Source organism: Lissotriton vulgaris, chromosome 9 (genome assembly GCF_964263255.1).
Source record: "Lissotriton vulgaris chromosome 9, aLisVul1.2, whole genome shotgun sequence".
Lineage (NCBI taxonomy): Eukaryota > Metazoa > Chordata > Amphibia > Caudata > Salamandridae > Lissotriton > Lissotriton vulgaris.
The window spans coordinates 575,203,493-575,228,276 of record NC_141697.1 but is presented as its reverse complement, the minus strand read 5'-3'; the positions used below and the strand labels follow the sequence as shown (position 1 = coordinate 575,228,276).

General features: G+C 45.8%; 1 protein-coding gene across 2 annotated transcripts in view; it reads left to right on the top strand.

Moving 5' to 3' along the window:
• LOC147691858 (integral membrane protein GPR137-like) overlaps nucleotides 1-17,550 on the top strand; it is a 99,087-nt gene extending 81,537 nt beyond the window's left edge. For both annotated transcript variants that reach the window (XM_086938135.1, XM_086938134.1), the window contains exons 6-8: nucleotides 773-901; nucleotides 4,827-4,966; nucleotides 15,235-17,550. In XM_086938135.1, coding sequence (XP_086794261.1) covers nucleotides 773-901; nucleotides 4,827-4,966; nucleotides 15,235-15,400 — 435 coding nt within the window. In that variant the 3' untranslated portion in view covers nucleotides 15,401-17,550. The remainder of the gene's footprint in view (nucleotides 1-772; nucleotides 902-4,826; nucleotides 4,967-15,234) is intronic.
• The last annotated feature ends 7,234 nt before the right edge of the window (nucleotides 17,551-24,784 follow it).

Genomic DNA, 24,784 nt, shown 5'->3' with positions numbered 1-24,784 from the left:
TTGCTGTGGGGCCATTTTCGTCATCTGCGAACTAGGCCCAATTTTGCTCTAGATGAGAATTAGTTCTCCCAGGTGTGTGATTCAAACCTTGACGAGGCCCATGCTTCTTGACCACATCCCCCAACAATACTTTATTCTCCTGTTCCTTGCTTTTATTTTTCTGGTGACGTAAGGTGCATTCCTTCCATATTTGAAGGCAGAAGTTAAAAGCCAATAGAAAATGCACACCAACAGAACAGGGAGGAGCGCAAGCCAAAAATGGCACCAAAGAATTCTTGTCTATGCTACTACGGAGAACATATTTTGCTGTGTTGATCAGTGCCCACCGAAGGTCAGACCCACCCGCCTGGTGATATCCCCCTAGTAAAAGAAAGATGCCTGAAAAAGGCTGACAGAGTGAAGATGAATTGTTATTTTGAAGGGAGAGCAGGTGAGATTCTAGAGTAGTATTTGCCAGTAGATCCTCAGTCACCAGAGTATAAAATTAAAGGTGGACTGGAATCGTACCAGATTGTAGCAGTGCACTAGGTGGGGACGTTTTGTGGTTTCTATTTAAGGGGATATTTATTTTAAAAGTACAACCTGGTCATTCTTCATGTTTTTCTTCCTTTTCTCATTTGTTGAGTTTCTAGATAAAGCATACTCCTATGACATCTATGACCATGCATATCCCTCGGAGTTCATAACCTCTGTCTGATTTTACTTATGTGGCTCAATATACATTTCCCAACACGTGGCATCTAATCAGATCTCTTTTGCCATCTTCCTCCAGGCAGATCTCATTGCTGATATTGGGGACAAGGGCTACCTGGTTTTTGGTCTGATCCTCTTCTTATGGGAGCTGTTGCCCACCGCCATCCTGGTGGGATTTTTCAGAGTGCACCGGCCGCCACAAGACCTGGTGAGTGTGGGACGTTACCTCATGCCCAGTGATGCATTGGTTTCAGGGTCACATAATCCTTTTCTATGCATGGTGTTATGCAGCCCTGTAGGATTTTTCTGTCCGATGGTGCTATGAGGTGAGCCATTACTGTTGCCATTTGGGTGACCTTCAAATCATAGGTTCCTGTTGTGGTATGGCCAGCACAAAGATTATATTCAGGCGGTGAAACTAACATCTGTTGTTTATATCAGTAGGAGATGGTAAAACTATTGTACAGCAATGGCAGAAAGAAAACAAACTTGTTGCATATGCAGAAAAGCATTGCCAAGAAGAGCCAAAATGCCCACTGTAACGTGATGACATTAGTGAGTGTATGTGTCATGCATGCGCATATGTCATGATTCTGCAGCGTTTTGGCTTTTTAATTCTCTGCTTCAAGGTGGTGGATCCTATCTTAGAATGGGGCAATTAAAACAGAATAAAAGGTGTATGAAAGTGAATGATAAAGAATAGAGTGCACAGGAGCAAACTGCAGCTGCAGGGCCTTCCCTAAAAGTAAAACAAAAATAATAGTGAAAAGCAGGATATTGAGTAATATAGGAGCCGAGTGGGAGGAAGTAAGAGTACCTGAACGCTACTGAGTGACTGAGAGCCAGAGGGCAATGATACCAAATAGGGGAGCTAAGAAGGAGTTTGGAAGTTGAAAAAACTGATAAAAAAGCCAAGCACAGTGAGACGAGGGCAAAATAGCAGACAAACTGATGGGCCAAAAGGGGAAGAGCAACATAGAGTGTAGGGGAGAGGACATGGATTTGAGGGGTAGCCAATGCACAGGGTCCAGAGAAAGAAAGTGCATGCACTCACATGGTGTGCTGGAATAAAAAGAAAAAAGCCATTCTCTGATATGAGTTGTGGAAGAACACAAGTTACCCAGTCAAATAGATCGTAAAGAAGCTATGCAGGGAAGGCACAATCTCAAGAAGCTGAAGAAAAGCTGCTGGATAGGAAGCAAGCAAATGGGACTGAGAAAAAAACCAACCAATGTACGTAATGAGCTGACCAAAATTCCACTATAAATGTTGGTAATGTACCCAACAGGACTTCAACAAGACGTATCTATTTGCTGTCTGTAGGTATTACTTTCCAGTTGTCATTAGTACTGATTTTGCGGGAACTAATCAGTAAGGGCACAGATCCAGGAAAGAGGCAAAGCAATTTAATTTGTAGACCTCTGAGTCCAGGTGGTATTATCAGCCGTCAAGTGGTCTAGCATAATTTAGTGAGAGCCCCCGTGACAGTGAAACAGGATTATCTGGCTTGGTGAGAGGCAGGGAAGAGCACCACTGTAGCGACCGGCTTTGAAGGAGTCAGAATTGCCAAAAGATACCAACCGTTTAGAGCTTTACCGTGAAAAATCAGCCATTACTTCTTACGTGTAGGAAAGGAAGTGTGGAAAGTGTGTGAGACTCTTGGTGGGAAGTGGGCAAAGCTGGGTAGTACTGCCCGACTTGGTGGCAAGCAGGCAAAGGCAGATATTAGTAAAAGGCACAGTAGGATGAGGATAGAGGGGGAGATCTAGTTATGACGCGTGCACTGGGAAGAGTAGATCTGTTGAGAAGTGTTGACCAGCTCAGTGAAAGTGGAGAAAGGCAGCAATGACTAACAGGCTTGGTCACGAGTTGGCAACTGGACAACACTTGGAGTTTAGGAGAGTAATACGGAAAAGCTGAAGGTAGTGAAAAAGACATGGCGAGGAGTAACATTACTAATACTATTAAAGATGAAGGGGGAGGGCAGACCTGGTTAGGTGGGAAAAGCAGAAAGAATCATCAGGCTTGAAGAGTGGAGAACAGACCCTCTTTACCAACTTGATAAAGAGTGACTTGGTAAGAAATGGGAACGGGCAGGAAGAATTGAAAAGCTTCAGTGTGGAATAGTAGGCAGTAGTGCACAGATTGACTAGAAGTAGAGGGGGATTGGGGCATGTATAAGAGACCGGATGGCAAAAACATTGCAATTGTATAGCACAAAAAGAGCTAGGTAGCTTAAACTTCATAACTGAAGGATAAATATAACATAGACCGTTTCTTACCCACTTGCACATATGCTGGCCTACACATCATTTATTTTTATTTCACACTTTCTACAGGATTAGTTTGGTAGTGTTGTAAGTAGCAAATGTTGCTGTTACCCTTCTTCTGGTTACGCATTTTAGAAAGCTAAAAATAGAAGTATTTCCTGTTAGCATTGCAACCTGTGGCCTTTAGCTTGAACTCGATTTGAAGATGCAGAATTGTAACTTGCTGAGCAATCATCCAAAATATCCTGACTGACACAATATACATAGGTCCATTTTCTTTCCAAATATAGACCTTATTCCTTGGCAAATAAGAGATTCACAGACTTGCAGTTCAGACTCAGCCCAAACACCTACTGTACGCTATACCTAGAGGAGGATTTCTGAACATGTCAGTCAGTGCTTCTTGCTTTAATTCCAGGGGTCCCTGAGTGACCATGTGTGACAGAGGGTTCCTTATCCCACTAGAGACTATCTAGGATGACACAACTTTTTGTGCAAGCAGGCGAAGCATTTCGGAGTAAGAGGTGATGCACCCTTAAAATCTATTTTCTGGGTATGAGTGCTATAGTTTCTCTTCTTTTCATATAAAATGGTCATGCATGTATTACAATGTCTCCAATTTTGTTTTAAAAAGGATTAAACCAAAGTGGTAGACACTTGTAGCCCTACTTTGTACCTGCACCCTTATTGATTTGACTGGACACAATTGCAACCGTTCAGCAGTGTAAAAAGTGAATTTTTTTCTGAGGGATAAGTCCCACCATTGGTCCTAGAAGAAGAAACCAAATCCTAAAACACATGTAAGGAGTAAATTATGTGCATTGCCCCAAACAGCCTCACGCTGACACTGAGGATGAATGTCTATGGGCAAATCTCACAGATTGCAGGGTCCTTTTCCTAAATGAGTACCTCCAAACTATTCCTTAACTTAATCCCTTCAGCGAAATGCATGACATCACAACTTGCTGAGCCTCCAATATGGCAGGAGAGAAGAAACGTGGTCTACTGGTTCTTACATAGGTGGAAAGAACCCTTTTTTGAGTGTTCACATTTACAGGTTGCTATTAGCCTTGGTTGGGCACTTGTCATATTCTAGGGCACCATTCAACCTAGGCTAAGGATGGGCAACCTATGTATTGTCACTCCACAAGATTTATAATGATGTGTTGCCCATGAATGCCAAGCATGCTCCTGGCAAATGGAACAGGGCTAGCATTCTCAAGGAGAGCAGTGGCTCAATCAAATATGTTTGAGCCAGTGGCTCGAGCAGCCCTAGTGTTTGTCTGACCAGCCTTTGGAGTCCTTTCCCCCAACTCTGCCACTGGTGGGTGCCCCCATCCCACCTCTTTGTTATTGGCACCTTTGGAAGTTGCAGAGCCACAAGTCTTGCTATCCCGACACGGTCTCTCCCTCTCCCGGCAGCCATTCACTGGCACATGTGTGTTTTAAAAAGTACAACAGTACCTGTCAACAGCATATTTATTTGTATATCATAGACAGAAAATGGACAGTGAAGTAGTTAGTACATATCGATTTGGAACGAATTGAATTTAGAGAAAATACATTTATTTCCTTCTTGTCATTATAAGTCTCGACCTTTACTCTTCTTTATTTATCATCCTACATGATGAGTCTTGAATAATCTCTATTCTTTTCACTAACTCTAATTCTCAACATAGCTTCCTTGTTTCTTAAGTCTTCTGTCTCTTCCATTAGATGCTTACTCAGAATTATGGTCTCTTTTCTTCATATCCACTTAGTAGCTTCACCGTAGTTTTTCTTCTTCCTGCTTTAAATCTCTCTCAGATGTCTATCCTGTTATGCTTTCTCCATACTTACAATCTCTCGCCTCCTTTCTCACAGACCTCCACTGGAATTATCAATGGGCAGGTTCTTGGCTCTCGATCGTACTTTTTTGACAACCCACACCCAGGGGACAGCCATGTGGTGGGGTCATGGATGGCTTCGCCCGTAGGGGAGCCAGACAGAGAGGAGACACGCAGGTAAGCAAGGAGCCCAACTGTAAAATAGTTGCCGTCACACAGTGCCCATCTGAGAAACCCGACAAAGGTTTTCATGAAAATTTGCCCACAGGCTGTGGTAATGCTTTCAGACCACATCAGTAAGCTATATCTGAGAACCTGCCAAAGGAATGTGAGAGGATGATAATAGCTTTATTTCTACCCTGTAGGATACCCATTGATAGTCATAGGGGTTTGAATAATTTCCCATTGTGTACAGAGACCTCAGCACACTTATATCCAATATAACATTGTGAGAGTGTGAAGAGTTCGGCATGACAAAATGCAGTCAATCACCTCCAAAATGTCTATATACAAAATATATTTTCTGAATATTCAGACTGTTTATATAAAAATAGATCAAGAATGCCCTTCATCAAAACTACATTTCTGCACCTAAAACACAACCAACTGCCTTGCATATCTGAAGAGAGAGGAAAAGAGTAGCTCGGGTGCCCCTTTAGGGGTTTAGGAGCTTCTATATGGCATGATGCCTTATGGCGGCAGTTTACTGACAGAATCAATTCTTATTCCTAGGTAGAATCCCGGGAATATTCTGGGTGGTTCCTCGCCTATTTATGTTAAACATTTATCTCAGAACATGCAGTTTGTTTTACTTCACTCAACATATTTTGGTGATGGGAACATTTACAGTTTTTTGGTGAAATGCCCTTCTTGGGAAGGGAAAAAAAAGGTGATACAGATCCTCTCATAGTGTTGTCTGCCTCCCAGCTTCACATTCGGTCAAGGACTGTAAATATTGCCAAAATATGTCAAAAAAACTTTAACACATTGGCTGCTGTGCATTTTCCCCTCCTGTGCTGAAATTATTTGAATTCTATAATTTCATGACGAGCTCAGCTCGTCATCAGCACAGCTCAACTGTGCCTCATGACGAGCTGAGCTCGTCATGAGCATGGAAGGGGTTAAAAGACGTCCGACTGCTAGGGAGGCTAGAAGACCACAGGGCCAAAGAGAAAAAGAAAAGTGACAGGGCCTCCAAGGAGGCTTCAGCTTCTAACATTAGTGTGCCTTCTACCATAAAGGACTCCCCTACAGAAAAATCGTGAGAGAGGAAAACACAAAAAGACAGTAAGTATTATTGCCACCATCAACATTCCCAATCAGAGGCATTGACGTATGTAAATAAGACAGACTTGTTCGTCCTCGCACTAAAGTCACTCACTTTTAACATTGTTGGCATGTCCTCAGTCATTCACCAACCGGCAAGTTCAGGACGCTGAAGCATTCCCAACCATTGTCGAGGTGTGATTATGTCCTGTTGATTTCGCCACAATTGTTGACCGCATCCTATTTAACATCAAAACACCATTTCAAGTCTCACGGATCGAAGTCTAGTAAGGTGAAGCACTCCAAACTCCAAGAACTTCAATATTTTATTCTGTGTTAGGGAAAACTGTATAAACAGTCAATTTCTATCTTCATTGAGTTCACAATAATCTGACCAAAGCCAGTCTTCATCCATTAGTTGACTACTTTAGTTTACAAATTATGTATAGTAAAAAATGGGGATCAGCCCAGTGAGCTTATTTTGTTCCTAACTGAACTAGACCAGAATTCAAATACTGAAAAAACCTAAAACGGAGATGCAATTTCAATCCTCAGAACCAAATAGACCAATTCATGGTTCATATTCATAAACTCTTCTGTCAAAGTCATTAACAAGCTAAGAATAAAAAGTGACTAAAGTAGAGGTAGTGGAATAGAATATAACCTTATATGCTACTAAAGTTTGAAAGAAAGAGCTGGTGAGGGTGGGCGGAGTCTGAAGTGGGTGGGGGCAGAGCTTAAATGGTTGCATGTGACACAGCTGGGCCGCAGCCCAGGAACACAAGTTCACACGCACTCAGCTAAACAAGCGTTTGCAATGCAATTAGTCTCGCATTTGCGAGAGTTTGAGTTATTAGCATTGTAAATGACACTGCCTTATATGTGTTTTGAAAACCTTGCAAGCGGTGCGTAAACACGCACTTTGTACTTCTAGTCGTTGCTTATGAGAAACAAGGCTGGCGGTAAAAGAGGCGCAATTACTGCCAGCCTTTTTTCGCGTAAGCAATGACTAAAAGTACCAAGTGTGTGTTCACGCACCGCTTGCAGGTTTTCAAGACCCATAAATCAATCAAAAAATCATTTTTAGAGTGCGCTACATACCTGTGAGGGTCTCAAGGCGCTGGGGGGGGGGGGGGGGTTAGGGGGGGTGGAGAGGTTAAGGGGGGCTGCTACTGATCGAAAAGCCAGGTCTTGAGAAGTCTTCTGAAGCAGGTCATGGGTCTGTCGTAGGTTGGTAGGGAGAGTGTTCCAGGTCTTGGCAGCGAGGTAGGAGACAGATCTGCCGGCGGCGGTGGTTTTCCTGATGCTTGGAACTGTGGCGAGGGCGAGGTTGGCTGAGCGGAGGCTGCGGGCGGGGCTGTAGAAGCTGAGTCAACCGTTGAGGTATGCTGGTCCGGCGTTGTGTAGGGCTTTGTGTGTGTGGATGAGGAGCTTGAAGGTGATCCTCTTGTCTACGGGCAGCCAATGCAGGTCTTTCAGGTGGGGTGTGATGTGGCCGCGTCGGGGACGTCGAGGACCAGTCCTGCCGAGGCGTTCTGGATGCGTTGCAGCCGTCTCAGGAGCTTAGTTGTTGTTCCTGCGCAGAGGGCGTTCCCGTAGTCCAGTCTGCTGGTGACGAGGGCCGTGGTGACGGTTTTTCTTGTGTCGGAGGGGATCCACTTGCAGGTCCTGCGGAGCATTCGGAGGGTGTGGAAACAGGAAGCGCAGACGGCGTTGACCTGCTTGGTCATGGAGAGAGCGGAGTCGAGGATGACCCCCAGGTTGCGTGCGTGGTCGGTGGGTTCTGGGGCTGTTCCTAGCGATGTTGGCCACCAGGAGTCGTCCCAGGCTGAGGGGGTGGAGCCGAGGATGAGGACCGTCTCGGTACTGTGGTTGCTGCGGAAGCTGGACTAGGATGGGTCCAGGATGTTGTTGTCTTCGAGCTAGCGGGTCAGCTGTCTGTTGGCGATCTTTTCCGTGACTTTCGCCGGGAAAGGGAGCAGGGAGATGGGCCGTAAGTTCTTGAGGTCCTTGGGGTCCGCCTTTGGTTTCTTCAGTAGGGTGTTGATCTCTGCGTGCTTCCAGCTCTCCGGGAAGGTTGCTGTCTCGAAGGAGATGTTGATTGTTTTCCGGAGATTGGGTACGATGGGGATTCGGAGTGGATGGAGTTCATGATCTTGAAGGTGTCTTCGTCGCTGACGTTGGACCAGGCGGTCATGCGACTGGTGCGGGTAGTGGTCGCAGGGGTGCTGGTCTCGGCGGTGGATGTGGGGGTGGCAGTGTTGAAGCTTTCATGGATGTCGGTGATCTTGCCGTGGAAGAAGGTGGCCAGTGAGTCGCACAGGTCTTGCGATGGGGGAATGACGTTGGTGTTGGGGTTGGAGAGTTCTTTCACGATGTTGAAGAGCTCTTTGCTGTTGTGTGCGTTGCGGTCTATGCGGTCCTCTTAGCGGTCCTGACGAGTTGGTGGTGTCTGCGGGTGGCGTTCTTGTGGGCTGTGTAGCTGTCTGGTGTTCGGTCGCGGAGCCAGCTCTTCTCCAGCTTCCGACAGGTGCGCTTGGAGGTCCGGAGGTCTTCGGTGAACCATGTGGCTTTCTTGTTGGTGTGATTGGTGGCGGGGGTCCTGAGTGGGGCGAGGGTGTCCGCGCAGTCGTTGATCCACTGTTTGAGGTTGATGGTGGAGGTGTCTGGGTCGGTGGGTGGTCCCAAGGCGAGGGTGGTGGTCAGTTGGTCCTCTGTGACCTTGCCCCAACAGCGACGTGGCATCTGTTGGGTGCGGTGGGTTTCCTGAAGGTGAAGTGAACGCATCTGTGGTCGGTCCAGTGGGGTTCGGTGGTGTGGTTGAAGGAGACGTGGGGACTTGTGGAGAGATGGGGTCCAGAGTGTGTCCAGCGGCGTGGGTGGGTGTCGTCACGAGTTTGAGTCCGAGGTTGTCGATCAGGGCGGTGGAGTTGGCGCCGTTGTTGTCCCTGAGGAGGATGTAGTCCAGCGAGGGTGTGGGTGCTGATGAAGTCAGTGATGGTGTCGCTGAACTGTGGTCGGGGTCCAGGTGGTCTGTAGATGAGTGTATTGTATTGCATTGCAAATGCTTGTTTAACTGAGTGCGTGTGAACTTGTGTTCCTTTTCCCCTCTGCATAGCAGTGCGTGCCTAGCTCCCTTTAGTAAAATATGTCTCTAGTATATGCTTTATAATTCAACAAGGAAAGTTTTGCTCTGTGAGTTCTAAAGATGTGAAAATTACCCAGTACATTGTTTTCCTTGCATTCTGGTGCTATGTAAAGCATAGACTGGACTACAAGTCCCAGAATGCACAAAAAGGCATCATTCTGTTCACCTAACATGATATTTTAAGTTTATCTACAGAATAAAAAAAAGCAGCATATACCACATGCCTGGAACATAGCTATTTCTGTCCAGGACTTTGCTTTTGCAAAACATTGTTTCAGGTATGACTAGTAGTTAATTGAACTGGAAGTAAAGTGCAACTCACGGAATGCACTCATTTCTTCAATGAAATTATGTGAGTGGAAACGAAACATCCAGAGCCTTCTGATAATGTCACTCTGCAAACGCTACCTAGATCGCTCACCATGCAGTCCCAGTTATGATTGCAATATTCGTCCACTGTGTCGAATGATGTCTGCTTGTAAAGAGTGGTTTAATTTCGCAGTAGCGAGAGATCTGCCAGCATTCTGAGGCAAGAGGTATATGAGCATCAAAAGATATGTGGGTGAATTTTTGACAATATAGAGAGGAGTCTGTGAAGTGAGGGCATGCTTTGTTTAATAATTTTTAGGTGTTGCTCCCTATAAATCCAGTAACGTGGGAGTCTAAAGGGGCACTGAGGCTGTGCAATTAATGCCACTGTTCATTTCACCGGTTTGCTCTACACTGCAACATTTTTACTTTATTTAAATCATTGCATGTGTGTCTAACTTGCTGATAAAGGTGAGAGTTATACTGGAGTCTTGCCAATAAGAACTGTGATTTTGGTCAATTTATTAAGTGTGCCAAAGTTTGTTAATTAATTTGTCTTAAGCCTCATCGCTTTCAAATTCCACTAGCCGCCACTTATATATTCTTCTTAAATAGATAATAGAAATCAATAATCAAAATAGACCCCATAGTATAAAAAAAATTGTTCTTGAGCTTATCAATATATTTGATTGTGACCAATTTAACATAGCCTGCGCTCCTGCCAATAGCATTTCAACTTCATCCCATGATTGTACCTGCACATATAAGTTAATCAGTATTAGTTTGTGGTCTCTGTCATTGCTATTCATATGATCATGAATAGCATGTGTTGTGCCTTAAACTTCCTAGCTACTAGAATATATCGTAACTCAATCACAAACCCCACCTGGTCTCACGCATAGATTATAACCCAACCAATCTCGCCAAATAACAATACACCAAAATAGAAAAGACAAGTCCTTAAGTGTGGAAAAATATATACCCCTCCCAAAGCCAAATATAATTGATACTAAGTCGAGTGGATATCATCTAAATCATCTCTTCACTTGTTAATCTGGCTATGTATTAGTAATTTGCTGTGTATACATGATCATCTTTAATTATATGGAATCAATACTTCTAAATTACAATGGAGTTTTTATCATGCACTTAAATTAAACAAATATTGTACAGACCTGTATCGATACACACAATAACCAACATTCACACTTCAATTCCAGAGTACGACAACATTAAGTGGCTTCATACTCACAGGAATTCCAATCGTTAAGGTTACAGTCTTGAAGTACAACACTTGCTTGTTTATTGCTACAGTTCAACTGACCAGAAGGGAACCGTCCAAGAGAATTGTACTAAACCACCAGAGCGGGGTATACTGGAATCACCAGGCTATAAAACGAACTTACCCCTGATTTATCAAAATGTGGAATAAGTAACATTTGTTTTAATCACAGTACATTTTATAACTGCAGCTACATTTCAGTTCATGTCCAAATGTTACTCTGGCCCACACACATTTCAAACATCACAACTTATTTGTTTGTGGTAATATTCAATCCTGCTGATAGGAACACATCCTAATTAGTAAACTTTACACTAAGCAACCCAATGGATATTCAATATCGAGCCGTCTCCTGAGCAGACTCTGAGGAAAATTTTAAGACTCGTGCCACCAGCTGTTCAGCAACCTTTTGATTTGCCACCACCTCCAGCACCAACGCCTGCACAAGTTGTAAGTCATACTGCTATACCCTTTATAAGGAAGACACCTAGGTACTCCCCTTTAGTAGAACCAACATGGTTTTGAATATGGTCAGCCTAAACCTAGACTTACTATGTCTCCTACTCTCTCTATTGGTGAACTCCCGTTTTGACACTGACGCATCTTCTTGTATCCCCACATTTTAAACGGCATCTCATTTTGAAAATGTCACCTATGGATTACTGCATCATTTTCCCTGACAATATTTGGGAAGTATTGAAGCTGAACATTCCTCTAAAAATGCATCAGCCTAATGTTTCTATCATTGTGGAGACTTTACAACCAAGAACTTCTTCCACACCTTTGCTGCCCCTAATACCAGGTCTGTAAGACCGCTACACCACGCTTGCTTAAAATGTACAGCTTACCAGCAATTAAACTTGTACCATCAAAAGCGAGGTTCAAGAAATAACTACTCTTCGAATCAACCCGCTTATCATCCTGGTAACCACTCCAGAACAGCAAGCAATGACTCTTCCTTCCCTCCCTATGATATCCTTGCCCCCTGTACTTCCCCACCCCCCAATCCGCTCAAGTGGGGAGCACCATAACAGAGCATCTAAAAGTGTGGCAGAAATCACAGATGACAGATGGGTACTGACTATTGTAAGACCAGGTTTCTCACTGCTTTTCAAGGCACCTCCACTGGGAACACCACCAAAGCCTGCTTCAAAAATCCATCTAGCCAAACTGCACAAAGAGATAACATCAATACCAATGACAATAAAATTAATAGAAAATTTTCCCCATGAAGGGAAATAACATTTATTCAAGATAGATATTTCCTGGTGCTGAATAATCCGTGATCTGCATTATACAAGCGAGTGTCTCAAAAGAGAAAATCTGTGTACTAGCACTACATCATATTATTCCACATCTCAAACCGAAAGATTGGATGTACGCTGTAGACCTACAGGATGCCTTCTTTAACATTCTTGTTGCGATAAGACACAGACAATTTCTGTGATTTGTAGTAAGTCCTTCCTACTTCGGGAAAATGCTGTTCTACGCTTTGGTCTGCAGTCTGCCTGTCAGACTTTATCCAAATGCATGGCAGTAGTGGTAGTCTACAGCCGCGGCCCATGCAGGAAAGAGCGGGGGGATTTCGACAGATGCTGACTAGGGAAAATTATTTAGTTCGTTTTTCCTCGTCATGGTCTTTCGAAACCCCACCTGGCCCCACCGCTCTTACCGGCATGTGCCGTGGCTGGTAGTCCATCTCGGTCGACAGAATATTCATCTATCCATATCTGGTCTATTGGCTGATAAAGGCCCACATTCCACTGAAAGTAGAACAGGAGTTGCAGACAACAATCTTGCTATTGCACTACTTGAGTTTGGAGGTAAACCCTCAAAAGTCAGTGACACCGCTGGGCAAATTCTGTTTTTATATAGCAATTATTCAAAGGAAAGAATGTTAGCAATCTGAGGGAAGTATAATCTCTTCAGAACTCTCGATTCAATAATCCATCCAGTTTTCTCTAAGTATGGGTTCCATGGCTTCCTGCATCTCAATTTTCCTGAATGTGTGAACACCTAGTTAGCCACTTATAGCAATGCTTATAGGATCAGTGGTCTCTGTGGAGAGACAACTTGGATGACAGACTTCAGCTCTTGCTACCAGCAGAGCTTCCTGGTGTTGTAAAAAGAACAAGGTCCTACAAGATGGGCCTTTTCCACAGAACCTAAGTGACCTATCTGTACAAGATCTATGGTCAGGAAGGGAGAACCATTGTCTCATATATATTTGGCCCAAAGAGCAGTCTAACCAGATTTCAAAGCTTTCCTCCTATCTCTGATGACCAATAGCTTTCTCATTCAGACCAACAACTCAACGAAGTGCATTATTTAAACAAACAAGGAGGAATAACATCAAGCCCCTTGTACCTGCCAACTCAGCAAATCTGTTTGCGGCCAAAGGCTGAATGTCGTATCATCTCCATGTACTCTTCAGAAAGAACTGAATATTTGTAAAAGTTTTCCTGGATAGGCTTCTTGGAGGTAATTTGCTATATTTCGCCATGTCGAACTCTTCAGTCTCTCACTACCTTATATATTGGATATGTCATCTGGGGTCCCTGAATGCGGTAGAAAATTATTCTAACATTTATATCTTTACTGAAGATGCCTACAATGCAGAACCAGAACTACAAGTAACAATTTAATTTCTTGTGTTCAATAGTCTCCAGCATCTGGATTATCTTTCCAAGGGAAAATGAATTATTATTCATTTACATGCAACCCCTAGAAATCGAACATGAATCATGGTCTGTAACCAATCAGAATGGGAAAGAAATAATGAGCCAAGCCATCCTTGTACCAGGCTGTTGAGTATAAGTAAAGGTACTTGGTTTATAAAGAGAGCCTACAACTTCCTTTCTGGCAGAAGGAACGAAGCTCAGTTTGAATTAGCTGCTAAATTGTGTTTACTGAGTTATGTCATTTTCTTTAGGGAGGGTAACCTGGTTAGACAAAACTCTTGCACTAAAGTGGATACTTCCCATTTGGGTAAATGTTATTGCAAGTGTTTTAATGAGGATTCGGGAAAGTTGAAAACAATGTTTTGGATTATTGAGACCAACTCTGTCCCACAGGCTATCCCTTTCTTTAACCCTAAACCTTAGAGTTGGGGTTAACCTTAAGGTTATACTTAGGATTTCGTTCAGCGTTAATGTGGTACATCGTGTTAGGATTACATTGAGTAAGCGTGAGTGTGGAGCAGTACTAAGTCTCTAGGGTTTGGGACAAAGAAGGGGTTAGATTTGCGATGGTAGCGTAAGAGTCAGTGCTGGGTCAAAAATTTGATTTAGAATTTTGAGAAGGGATTGAATTAGGATTCGGGGACTGTCGCTGCATTTGAGTTTATAATAGAAAATGTACGCACAATGGGATGACATTTGTTTTATAAAACTATATTTAGGGCACCATATTTGGCAGATGATATTTTGAAAATAATATTCTGATGCAACCAAAAGCTCTAGCTGATGGATAGAGACTGGTATATGGCTGACATCACTTGAATGCCACTAGCAATTGGTCAGGACTAGGCCAGTTGTGTGTTGCTGCATGTCATTCATTAAGTCCCTTGGAGGTGGTAGTGTTTATGAACTGCTTGGGAGTTTGAGGTAATTTCACATCAGCTTCTGCTCAGCTGCCTTCTTTCCAAGGTTCAGCATCAATCTGTATTGCTGTTGAGTGTGCTTTGGGAGAGATGCATTGCAGTCGAATTTGATATAGAGGTACAACCAGAAGAGGGCTTTTATCACATTGGTGATAGCCTATCTGGGAGGTTATCAGATTGAGAATTGTTTTTATGAGGTATTTGGTGTCCTTATCCATTTGTGATGGCAAAGCTTCTTCCTTTACGGATGCCACCATCACCCCTGTAGATAGCTTTGGAATTCTTGAGAAGCTCATTTCCTTGGCTGTTTGGTCCTGTATTTGGGGCAAACAGTAGTGACATGTGGTTCAAATTGTTGTCTGAATGCACAGTTCAGTCTCTCAAGCCTCTGTAACAGGCATGTTTCTAAACAAACCGTTTATTAATCCAGAAGTGGTTTACAGCAGAGATTATTTTCATCTTTTTTTAGGACTCTCAGAAAACCTCTTTGTAATTGCTTTAAATCTGCCCCTATTGTTTTCATTATTGTAATTGATTTGTGACATTGGAGCTTCTTTTTTTCGGCATGAGCTGTTTGTATGTCTGCAAATCATTGCTCTCCAACTTGCAGCAGCTAACAGTTGGTCCCCAGTACAGCAGATTTCCTTGCACTGTCTGCTGCTACCCATTGTCCTCCGTTAACCCCAAGCTTATGGCAGCAATGTTAGCTTTCACATATGAAGGTGAATTTCTCTAAGCTCCGAAAAAAATGCAGGGATCTTAACTATTGGTTCTTTGTTGTATCTCCACCATTTCCTTGAGTAATTTTATATTCTCCTATCTCTTTTCGTCCCCCACAGCTTGTCATCTAGTCTTCAGAAGATACCTTGGTATGGCTCCGTGGGCCGCCAATGCAGCAGCGACCACAGTTTTTTAACACAACCTCGCACAGCGCCGTTGCTTTTCTCCCAGGACCATACACAAAGCAACCATCACCATAGCCTCTACTCTACCCCACAGACGTAAGCTTGTTGGACTGCTGATGGCCAAGGTGTATTTGCAACTTGTGGCCTGAGATCACTTCGATCTGAAAACCGACCTCTGCACTAGAAAAAGGATGCACTTAATCATGACAGAATGGCGAGAATGAGGAGAAAGGCACACATAAGGAACATTTATTGCCAAAAGACTGTCTCCTGTTGTAACTGCAATGTGAATGTTTGCGAGGCAGAACTAAGGTGTCTATTATTAGATGTTCCTGTCTTCTGCTCTTGCATTGTCAAGGGAATTTGTATGAGGAAGGATGCTTGTGGTTGGCTGTCTCTGTTTCGCAAGCACTTAGTCTTTGTTTATTCATACCACTTCCCATCAAATTGTTTTGCTAGCTTGCATGCTGTTCCTCTATTTATTTTCTTGGCTTCTGCGTCTTGATTATTTTATTATAGCTATCTTTAGTCTTTTCATTTGCATGAGTCTAAGTTGCTCCTATTCTCTTAAACTTGTTTTATCCCTCATCCTCCTCTGCTGTGCCAATGTTTTATGTGTCTGTTAGTGTGTTTCTACATCTATTGTGGTCTGAATAATTCTACCTAGTTTTGGTTCTCTATCCTCCCACTGGCTATTACTGTCAGGATCTCTTGTTAGACATCATTTCATCTTGCACAGTTGTAGCGGTTGTCTCCACTTGCAACCCCTTGTGAAAATGATTGCTACGACAGGCTAGTGCCACAGGTTGGGAAAATGTGCTTTGCCTGGAACCAGTGACTAGGGAATGCCAGAGTGCTATACCCTTTCGAAGACAAAGTCATTCATTGCTTTGCCTTCCCAGATGTTTTGTCTCTGAAATAAGTGATGAGTTCACCACTAGCCACACGTATGAGCTGACGCACCTTGTCAGGGCTCTGCCCTTGATGGGGTCTCTATGCATGTGATCTTGTCATTGATGCTGATGGCAGAAGCAGGTGACGTTAGGGCTTCTGGGTCTGTTGGGTGCTTTTGGTAACGTACTTCATAGAGAAAAAGACAACCTAATCCTTTCTTTCGGAACATTTACTCTATCCTGATGTGACTGTGGCTCTCTCTGGAAGGTGTTCCTCAAAGGCAACGCAGCAGCTTTCTCACAATGCCAGTTTAACACTGAAAGCAAGTGATACAATTTACAAGCCCCACTCCAAACCCTACCTGGGCCACTGTGCATCACCAGCCTTTTACACCTCCCCTGTGCCATTGCTTCAACCAAGCAGTGTTAAGGAAGCATCGGATCTAGCATCTATTTCTGTTTGTAAAAGTGTTTTTCTTCTTTCTCCTTTGTAAAAGCCAGTTTTTATACCCAAACCGTAGACATCTACCCTTCACTGTGACTGCCACATTGATGAAGTGCCAGGTCCATACTTTAGGCACTTCTCCAGTTCATGTTTTTCTGTCCGGTTTGACCATGCCATGGTGCAATCTATCAAAAAGAAAGTCATTTAAGAGGATAAGTAGCAACTATCTGAATGGCACTTAGGCAGACCACAATATTCAGTCTTCAAAAAGTCAAATTTTTAATATATGGGAACTTTATTATTAATGTCCATTTAAATGAGGCAAGGTGTCCTGAAGATTTGCTGGGAAGTGATATCCTCATGCTTTTCCTATAGGCATTCTGAAAGAGTGCCAACAGTACGACATATTTTAAATAATGTGATACATGTGGTTTTCTGAGATAACAGATTTCAAGTCTTGGTGCGCTGAGTCAGAAGGATATCCTGAGAGAAATTCCCCTTGACTCTCCCATTTTGCCGAAAATACCTTTTCGCATTAACCGTGTTTTACGGGAGAAAGGAGTGTTACATGGAAGAGTGGAGTAAGGGCTACATGTATCTGTCTAAGCTTCTTTCCAGAAGTACCCTTTCAGACCATTTTGTAGTCCAACTGCCTGCACCCCTGCACTTTAGATGTCGGCCTCTCACTCTCCTATGTTATAACATTGGAATACCCTCTTGCAGAACAGTCATGCCTCATTTATCTATGATAGATTACTGCTTAGGCCTGTATGTAATCTGGGACCCACTGGACCAGAAATAAGTTCTGCCTATTTTAAATGAAATGTACACTGTGTCTAGGGAATATGGCTTATAAAGCCTGCCCTGTGAACTCTTACTCAGTAGTGTAATAAATAAAAGTTTTATGTTTAACTCTTGGCTATTTGCTTTACTTGATTTATGTGTGTTTCGGCTCACATTGTACTTGTGGCCTTCATCTGGACTGGGAGCAAGCCAATCTAAAAAGGTCTAGCGTCAATTCAATGTCAGTCTGGCAAACTGCATCCCTGTGCATCACCTTGAAGCAAACAAAAATTCATCTCCAGACAGCTTTAGAGTTCTGCTCATTTATCCAGTGAATTACAACTCAGAAAATGTTTGTTTTATTGTGCATCTTTCAGCACTCATTACTTTCTAGTCACCCCCCCCCCGTGGAATGGTTTTTCAACACTTAAGTGAAGGTTAGGGACAGCAATGCACTTCAGAAAGTCATGTTTTAAACTTTGTCGAATTGTGCTTAGCGGAGATGGGTGTTTTGCTATGGAACCCTTTTTTCTTTTTTCTTGACCCTTCGCCTGCTTAGCCCCTTTTTGGTTTCCTGCACTTCACTGCCACATCCTTTTCTCGAAGAAGACAAGGATTAGGACTGTGCATACCCCTATGATGTGACTCCACATACCCCTAGTCTCCTTAGACCAAACGGTTTGCAGGCTTGCCTGTTTCAGAAAAGCAAATGCTAATTTGAAACCACAGAGCAAACTCCAAATGAATAACCAGCATTTAAACTCATCTGTCTTGGGAGGAGCCAAGCGCAAGACCAAAATGACCGCATAAGAGCTCGCCTCCGCCGACCTCCTTCCTCCGCACTAGTATCCTGTTGAAAATCCTGTGCCAAAACCCCACTCCCGGAACAAGCAGCTGAAGCGACAACCTTGGCTGTTTTTTTGATCCGCTTATGGCGCCCGACGCCAGAGCTGTGTTTTCTGGCGATTTGTGGCCTTCTGTTGGAGGCCGGGGGCTCGAGTACCAAGGGAGGCCGACGCTGAGTTGGTAAACATTGGGGCCACGAACCGGAAGTCACCGGTGCGGCCCCGCGAAGATCTTGAAATTCCCCCAGGGCTCTGTGCGGGCCCTCCGGAGTACGTGTGGACGGGGAGAGGCGGCTGTAGACCGGCGCGCCAAGGGGCCCGTATCGGCAGCTCAGTGAGGCGCGAGAGTGGTGCACCCGGAAGACATGCAGAGCGCCGAAGTCGGGGGCGGCAGCCCCATAAATAGGCAGTGACTGGAGCAATTGCGGGGAGTACCGAATATGTCCCAGAAAGTGGTTGCCTGGAGGAGCTGGCCCCCTCGGGCCCCAGTGCCTGATCTGCGTTGCACTAAAGGACTGGTAACGAGAACAAGCGATGTAGGGGGAGTGCCTATTGCCCATACAGTGAGTGAAGCGGTGGTGACTGTGTGGACGCCCTGTGTTGAAGGGAGGTCCAGTAGGATGCTAAGGACCGGCCCCGGAGGCGCCTTGAATGACTACATTGGGCCCGGTTGAAACCGGCGTGGGGTGCGGTGGACTTAGTCTGCGCCGCTACTCAGTTGCAGCCCCTCGAGGTTCTATCGTGCTGATTGAGAGTGACAAGTGGAGAGTCCGTCAGATGCTGAGACAGTGCAACAGTTGTAGCAGGGTGACTTGGCTGCAGCTGGGATCTCTCGGCCTTGCAATAATAGAAGTGAGTCCAGCTGCTGACCCTGATGGCAGTGGTGTGAGCATCTGAGACCAGCGCTCTTCCCTTGGGCAATTGGATGGCCGGTGGCTGTGGGGGCCGCCCCGCCCGTAGACTGGGAGGGGGGACCCGTAGATTGCCCTGCAGAGACCTCTGGGAACACGGCGGTGCAGCAACAGGTGACTGAGTGTCAGTGAGACGCCCGGGGAACCCTGAGATCTGGGCCCCTGGGTGAGAACCTGTGTCCAGTGCCCGACAGTCGGGAAGAAACAGCATTGAGATGGCGCCGAAACCGGAAACCAATAAATCCCTTTTCAGGTCTTCTAAGGGGTCCAGAAGCGTCCAGACAAATAAGCTAGATTGCTATACCCTTCCGAAAGGGTCCCCAGCGGAAATGAAGAGAGCTCCATCGATTGGGCGGAAGGGAGTGGTTACCCCCACTGAACCAACTTTGGTGGACCTCGTGGCAGCCATAAACGGGGTCCAGGCGGCCCTGGGCTAGAAAATGGAGGCCCTGCATAACAAGCTGGACACGGTCACGATCGAGGTAGGACTGATACGTGCGGATCTAACTAAAGCAAGTGAGCAAGTCAAATCACTTGAAATCAAGACGGCCAGTCTGACCGACGACGTGGCATTGCTGCAGCAGGAGGTAAGAGACTTGAAGACCTCAAGAACCCTTACAGATCGCAAGCTTTATGATTATGAAGGGAGGGCCAGGCAAAACAACAATCTCATCCTGGGGTTGCCAAAAAAATCAGAGGGCCAAACGCCGGATCTGTTCGTCGGAGACTTTGTCCTCAGCCACCTAAAGCCTAAGGGACTGAGCAATTTCTTCACGGTCGAGCGCGCGCACAGGGTGCCGGGGGGGCGGGGGGAGGCCCAGGCCTGGAGCCCCCCCTCGCCCTATAATTGTGAGGGTCCTGAATTACAGAGACAGAGATGTGATCCTACAGGCGGCACGAGCAGGGACCCCCTTGCGGTTTGAGAATACAACGTTCTTCTTCCCTGACTTTACTCAAATGGTACAGAAACAACAGAGCTTCCTGCCGGTGAAGAGCAAACTTGGAGACAAGGGTTTGAAATACAGGATGATGTTCCCGGCCTGCCTTCGGATGAAACTTGATGGGAAGGCCTGGTTCTTTGATAACCCTGAGGTGGTGTCGGACGGTTGGGTGTGCGTCCGAACGAGCCGGAAGATCGAGACCGAGGTGGTGTGGATGAATAACTGGAATAGCACAAAGAAGGCTGTGGTATTTAATGTGTCGTATCTTGCAGGCGGGGGTGGGGTGCATATACGGCCATTATATGTTTAGGGAGGCTGGGGGTGCTCGAGGGGCTCCTGGTCCTCCTTCCTTTTTTCTACTTTTAGTTAGTCTTTAGATTAGTGTTGGGCGACAGGCACACTGCTAGTTCGGGATCGGCGATAGCCATATGCAGGGGTGGAGGGAGGGGGGATGAGGGTGAGGGTTTTTTTTGCAATTGGGATTGTATTGTGTGCAATTGCATTTTCAATTCGTTTTTCTTTTTTTCTTGCATCTGGTAACATAGCTAGGATTGATCTGATTCCTCACCCCTACAATGTCGGTTGTTAGACCGGTATCGGGGATTAATGTACTCAGTTGAAATGTGAATGGTCTTGGGGATAAAATTAAAAGGGGGATGGTGATCCAATTGATTAGGAGACATGCCCCAGATGTGGTGTTGCTACAGGAGACACATGTAGTCAGTAATCGTTCCTTGGCCTTGCACAGGGGGTGATATCAGTTGGTGGCTCATGCCGGTTTTACCACAGGGTGTCCAGAGGGACGGGTATCCTGGTGAGAAACTCCTTTACCCTGGCTATCCAGGCTACATGGTCACTTTTATGTCTGTTTATGTTCCACCAGGCCTGCAGACAAGACCCTTTTAGAGACTTGGGTGCCATCTTCCTAACTCTGCCCGCGGGTTTACTGGTGATGGGTGGGGATTTCAATGCGGTGATAGATGGCGAGGTAGATGGATACCCAGCACGAACGCTAAAGCCGTCTCAGAGGTGGCTTCCTGACTTCTTAGAAACAACAGGGCTCGCTGATGGTTGGAGGTTGAAGAAACCGAGTGGGGTGCACCACACGCATGCATCTGCGGCACACCACACCCTACCCTCTCTAGAATAGACTATGTACTGATACCTGTGGTTCAGGCGGCGTCGGTCTGAGAAGTGTGGAACTTTGGTAGGGGAATTTCTGATCATTCGCCGGTGTGGCTCCGGGTAGAGGTCGACCGATTTTATGTAAGTAGAATTGCCCCTATAAATGCATGGCACCTTAGAGATCCCGCCGTCAAGAAGGAGGTTGTAACGAGTACGGAAAGGTACTTTAATGAAAACTCTGGATCAGTCGTCTCTATGGGAGGCCTATAAGGCAGGTTTTCGAGAGGAAGTCCTATCATTAGTTGGGGGAACAAAGAGGAAGAGTTAGGCCAAGGTAGACTGGGTGGAGGCGGAAGTGACCAAGATAGAGTTTGATGTGTCCCGAGATGCGACGCCCGAGAGTATGCATCGAATGAAACTCCAAGATGAATACAGGGGATTAGCTAGGGATAGAGCCGCAGTACAGCACGCAGATACCCAGAGCAGGATATATGAACAAGGTGACAAAGCTGGTAAACTGATTGTATGGCTTGAGAGAGGAGAGTGGGCGTCGAGGCTAGTGCCAGAGTTGTGGAAAAGCGACTCGGATAGTATAACTGACCCGCAAAGTATAGCAAATGAGTTCGCGGAATATTATTGCTCAGTATATACGTCCGCAGGTGTCTATACAGAGGAGGACAACGCGGCCATGATACACGACATACGTATGCCCACACTATCGGAAGAGGATCGGAACTATTTAGATTCCCCTCTTACAAATGATTAAGTGGCACAGGCCGTTAGAAGCGTACACTCCGGAAAGGCTACGGGCCCAAACGGGATCCCCATAGAGCTGTACAAATTAAGGTCTAACAGGCTGGCCCCGTTTCTTCATGCCATGTTTGTAGAGAGTAAAGATAGGGGGCAGCTTCCCTATGATCAGCGTGTAGCTAATAATGTAGTTATTCACGAAGCCGGAAAGCCTAGGGAGCATTGCTCCTCCTACAGGCCCATTTCGTTATTGAATGCTGAACGTAAGATTCTGGCGAATACCCACCGAACTCTGGTTCATCCAGCACTTGTCCCCACTCCCAGCGCAGCCGAGTCAGCGCTGACGCTGTGGGAAGCTGGGTCTAGGAGGCCATATTGGGGGGAATTAAGGTTGGCGTTCGAGTTGTTGCTCGCCTCCCGCCCGCCCACGTATAAAAACAACAGTACTAGGCGAGCGCGCTGAATTGCTAGCGCGTGTTCGAACCCCTGAGGCTTGAGCCGGGGGCTGTCATCTTTTAATTGTGTGCATTTAAAATTTCTTTGCGCCTAATTTGTGTATTATTTGATTTTAGAATACCCACCGAACTCTGGTTCATCCAGCACTTGTCCCCACTCCCAGCGCAGCCGAGTCAGCGCTGACGCTGTGGGAAGCTGGGTCTAGGAGGCCATATTAGGGGGAATTAAGGTTGGCGTTCGAGTTGTTGCTCGCCTCCCACCCGCCTCTAACCTTTATAAAATGATGTCATCATCCCGTCCGCGCAGCGGGCGCGCCGTTGGCGCGCCAAAGGCGGGCCTGTCTGCGCCCGTCCGCGGACGGGACCAGGGGCCACGACCCCTGTCCATTTGTTGAACACCCATATAAAATATAATTTCAATGACCTGTTAGGATTAAGACCCCTTGTAAATAAAGAATGCGCGTACTCATATCATCCGCTAAACTTGCCCATCCAGTGCCGACACTGCTATCTCCATCCTCAAGGCCTTCTGCCCACGGAACCTCAGAACTCTTTTAAAATGTTTCTCCTAAACTGCAGATCGATGCCCAAGCATCAAACTGAAATATCTATACTGCTCGAAGAGCATAAACCGGACGCGGTCTTTTTTACAGAGACTTGGTTGACAGATTCGTTGGTACCTGATCTTGTGCAAGCACTGCCTCATGGCTACCAAATAGCCAGAACAGACCGCATTTCAGGAAGGGGAGGAGGATTGGCAATAGTGTTCAAAGATACTTTCACCTGTCGATGCAACTCCACCTCCGTTCTTGACTGTGAAAGCGTGTCGTTTAATTTGGAATTTTCACCAAATCTAAATTTTTCTGGCATCCTGGCCTACCGCCCCCCTGGTGCGGCCAGACAGTTTCTAGATTCCGCGCCCTCAGTTATGGCAGACCTGGCTATTACATCTGCCAACTTCACACTGTTGGGAGATTTAAACATGCACTTTGAAGATTCTGCAGATCACGCTGCTCAAGAACTGATTGCCGACCTATCTGCACTACAGCTGGTCCAACTTGTCTCTTCACCTACACATGTGAAAGGACATTTATTAGACCAAGTATTTAGCAACAGAATCCCCTATCGCTCTTCCATGGACAGACCATCAACTAATCCGGCTAAACTGGCGTATCCCCAAACCGCCTGCCCTTCCAACTGGTTTACGGGAGGCTCGAGACTGGCCGAAACTGTCAACTGACGAGTGGGCTCATGAACTCCAAGCCACAATCCATCTAATTACCACAGACCCTATAGAAGCAAATGACACCTTCAACAACTGGATCACTCAGTCATTGGACACTATCCTTCCAATAGTAAAATCTTGCACCAAAAGATCTAGGACGTCAGCACCTTGGTACACTACAGAGCTTAGGGAGATGAAACGCAAGTGCAAGAGGCTAGAAAGGAAATGGCGACTGGGATATACAGACCTCGACAAAATAGCATATAGAAACTCCATCAAGAACTATAAGCTTGAGATCAAAAAAGCTCAATCCAGCATTACACACAAAAAATCAATGATGCCAGGTCCAATTCAAGGGAAATATATAGAATTGTAACAAATCTCACTGCGCTCCCCCAGCCTCCGATAAATAGTGAGGATTTACAAACTCGCTGCAACGAGCTGGCAGATTACTTCTTTAACAAAATAGATAGTGTCTACTCTGCCTTCCCAGCCATCCACTCACAAAATCAGGCAGCCACTGTCGGCCTTCCCAACCATGGGGCAGCAGAAAATAACTCTCCAACTTTGGAGAATTTCCCATTATTACAGCAGGACTTATTAGCTAGCCTAATGGCCCAGGTAAAATCGGGCTCCCCCAGCGATCCGGCCGCTCCCAGATTTCTAAGGACCGTCAGCCAGACCATCCTTCCGGTGATGCTAAAGCTACTTAATGCCGGGGGGGGGCGTGGCCAACAGCATGCCGAGCTAGACGTGTTGCTCGAGTGCTCCCGGCCGGCCAGCATCAAATCCGACATGAAACCACGCCACGGACCACTGAAACGACAGTATCGGGTGGAGAACAACCCCGAGATAGCTGTGTCCGGCAGACGGCGGCTCTGACGACCTCAGTGCCTGAGAAACGGGAGTTTACCTGACGGCTGTGGGAAGCCCCGAAGAGGTACAATGGCGGCCGCGCTGTAAACAGGGTGTCCGAGGAGCGGTGACCGGCGGACTCCTGCGTTGAGCCCTGAGCCTGGGCGGGAGCCGATCGGCGCCACAGTGAGAGCGGCACAACCTGGGATGATTCGGAAGACCGGAGACCTGCCGTAGAGAGAGGCGCGGGAACCCA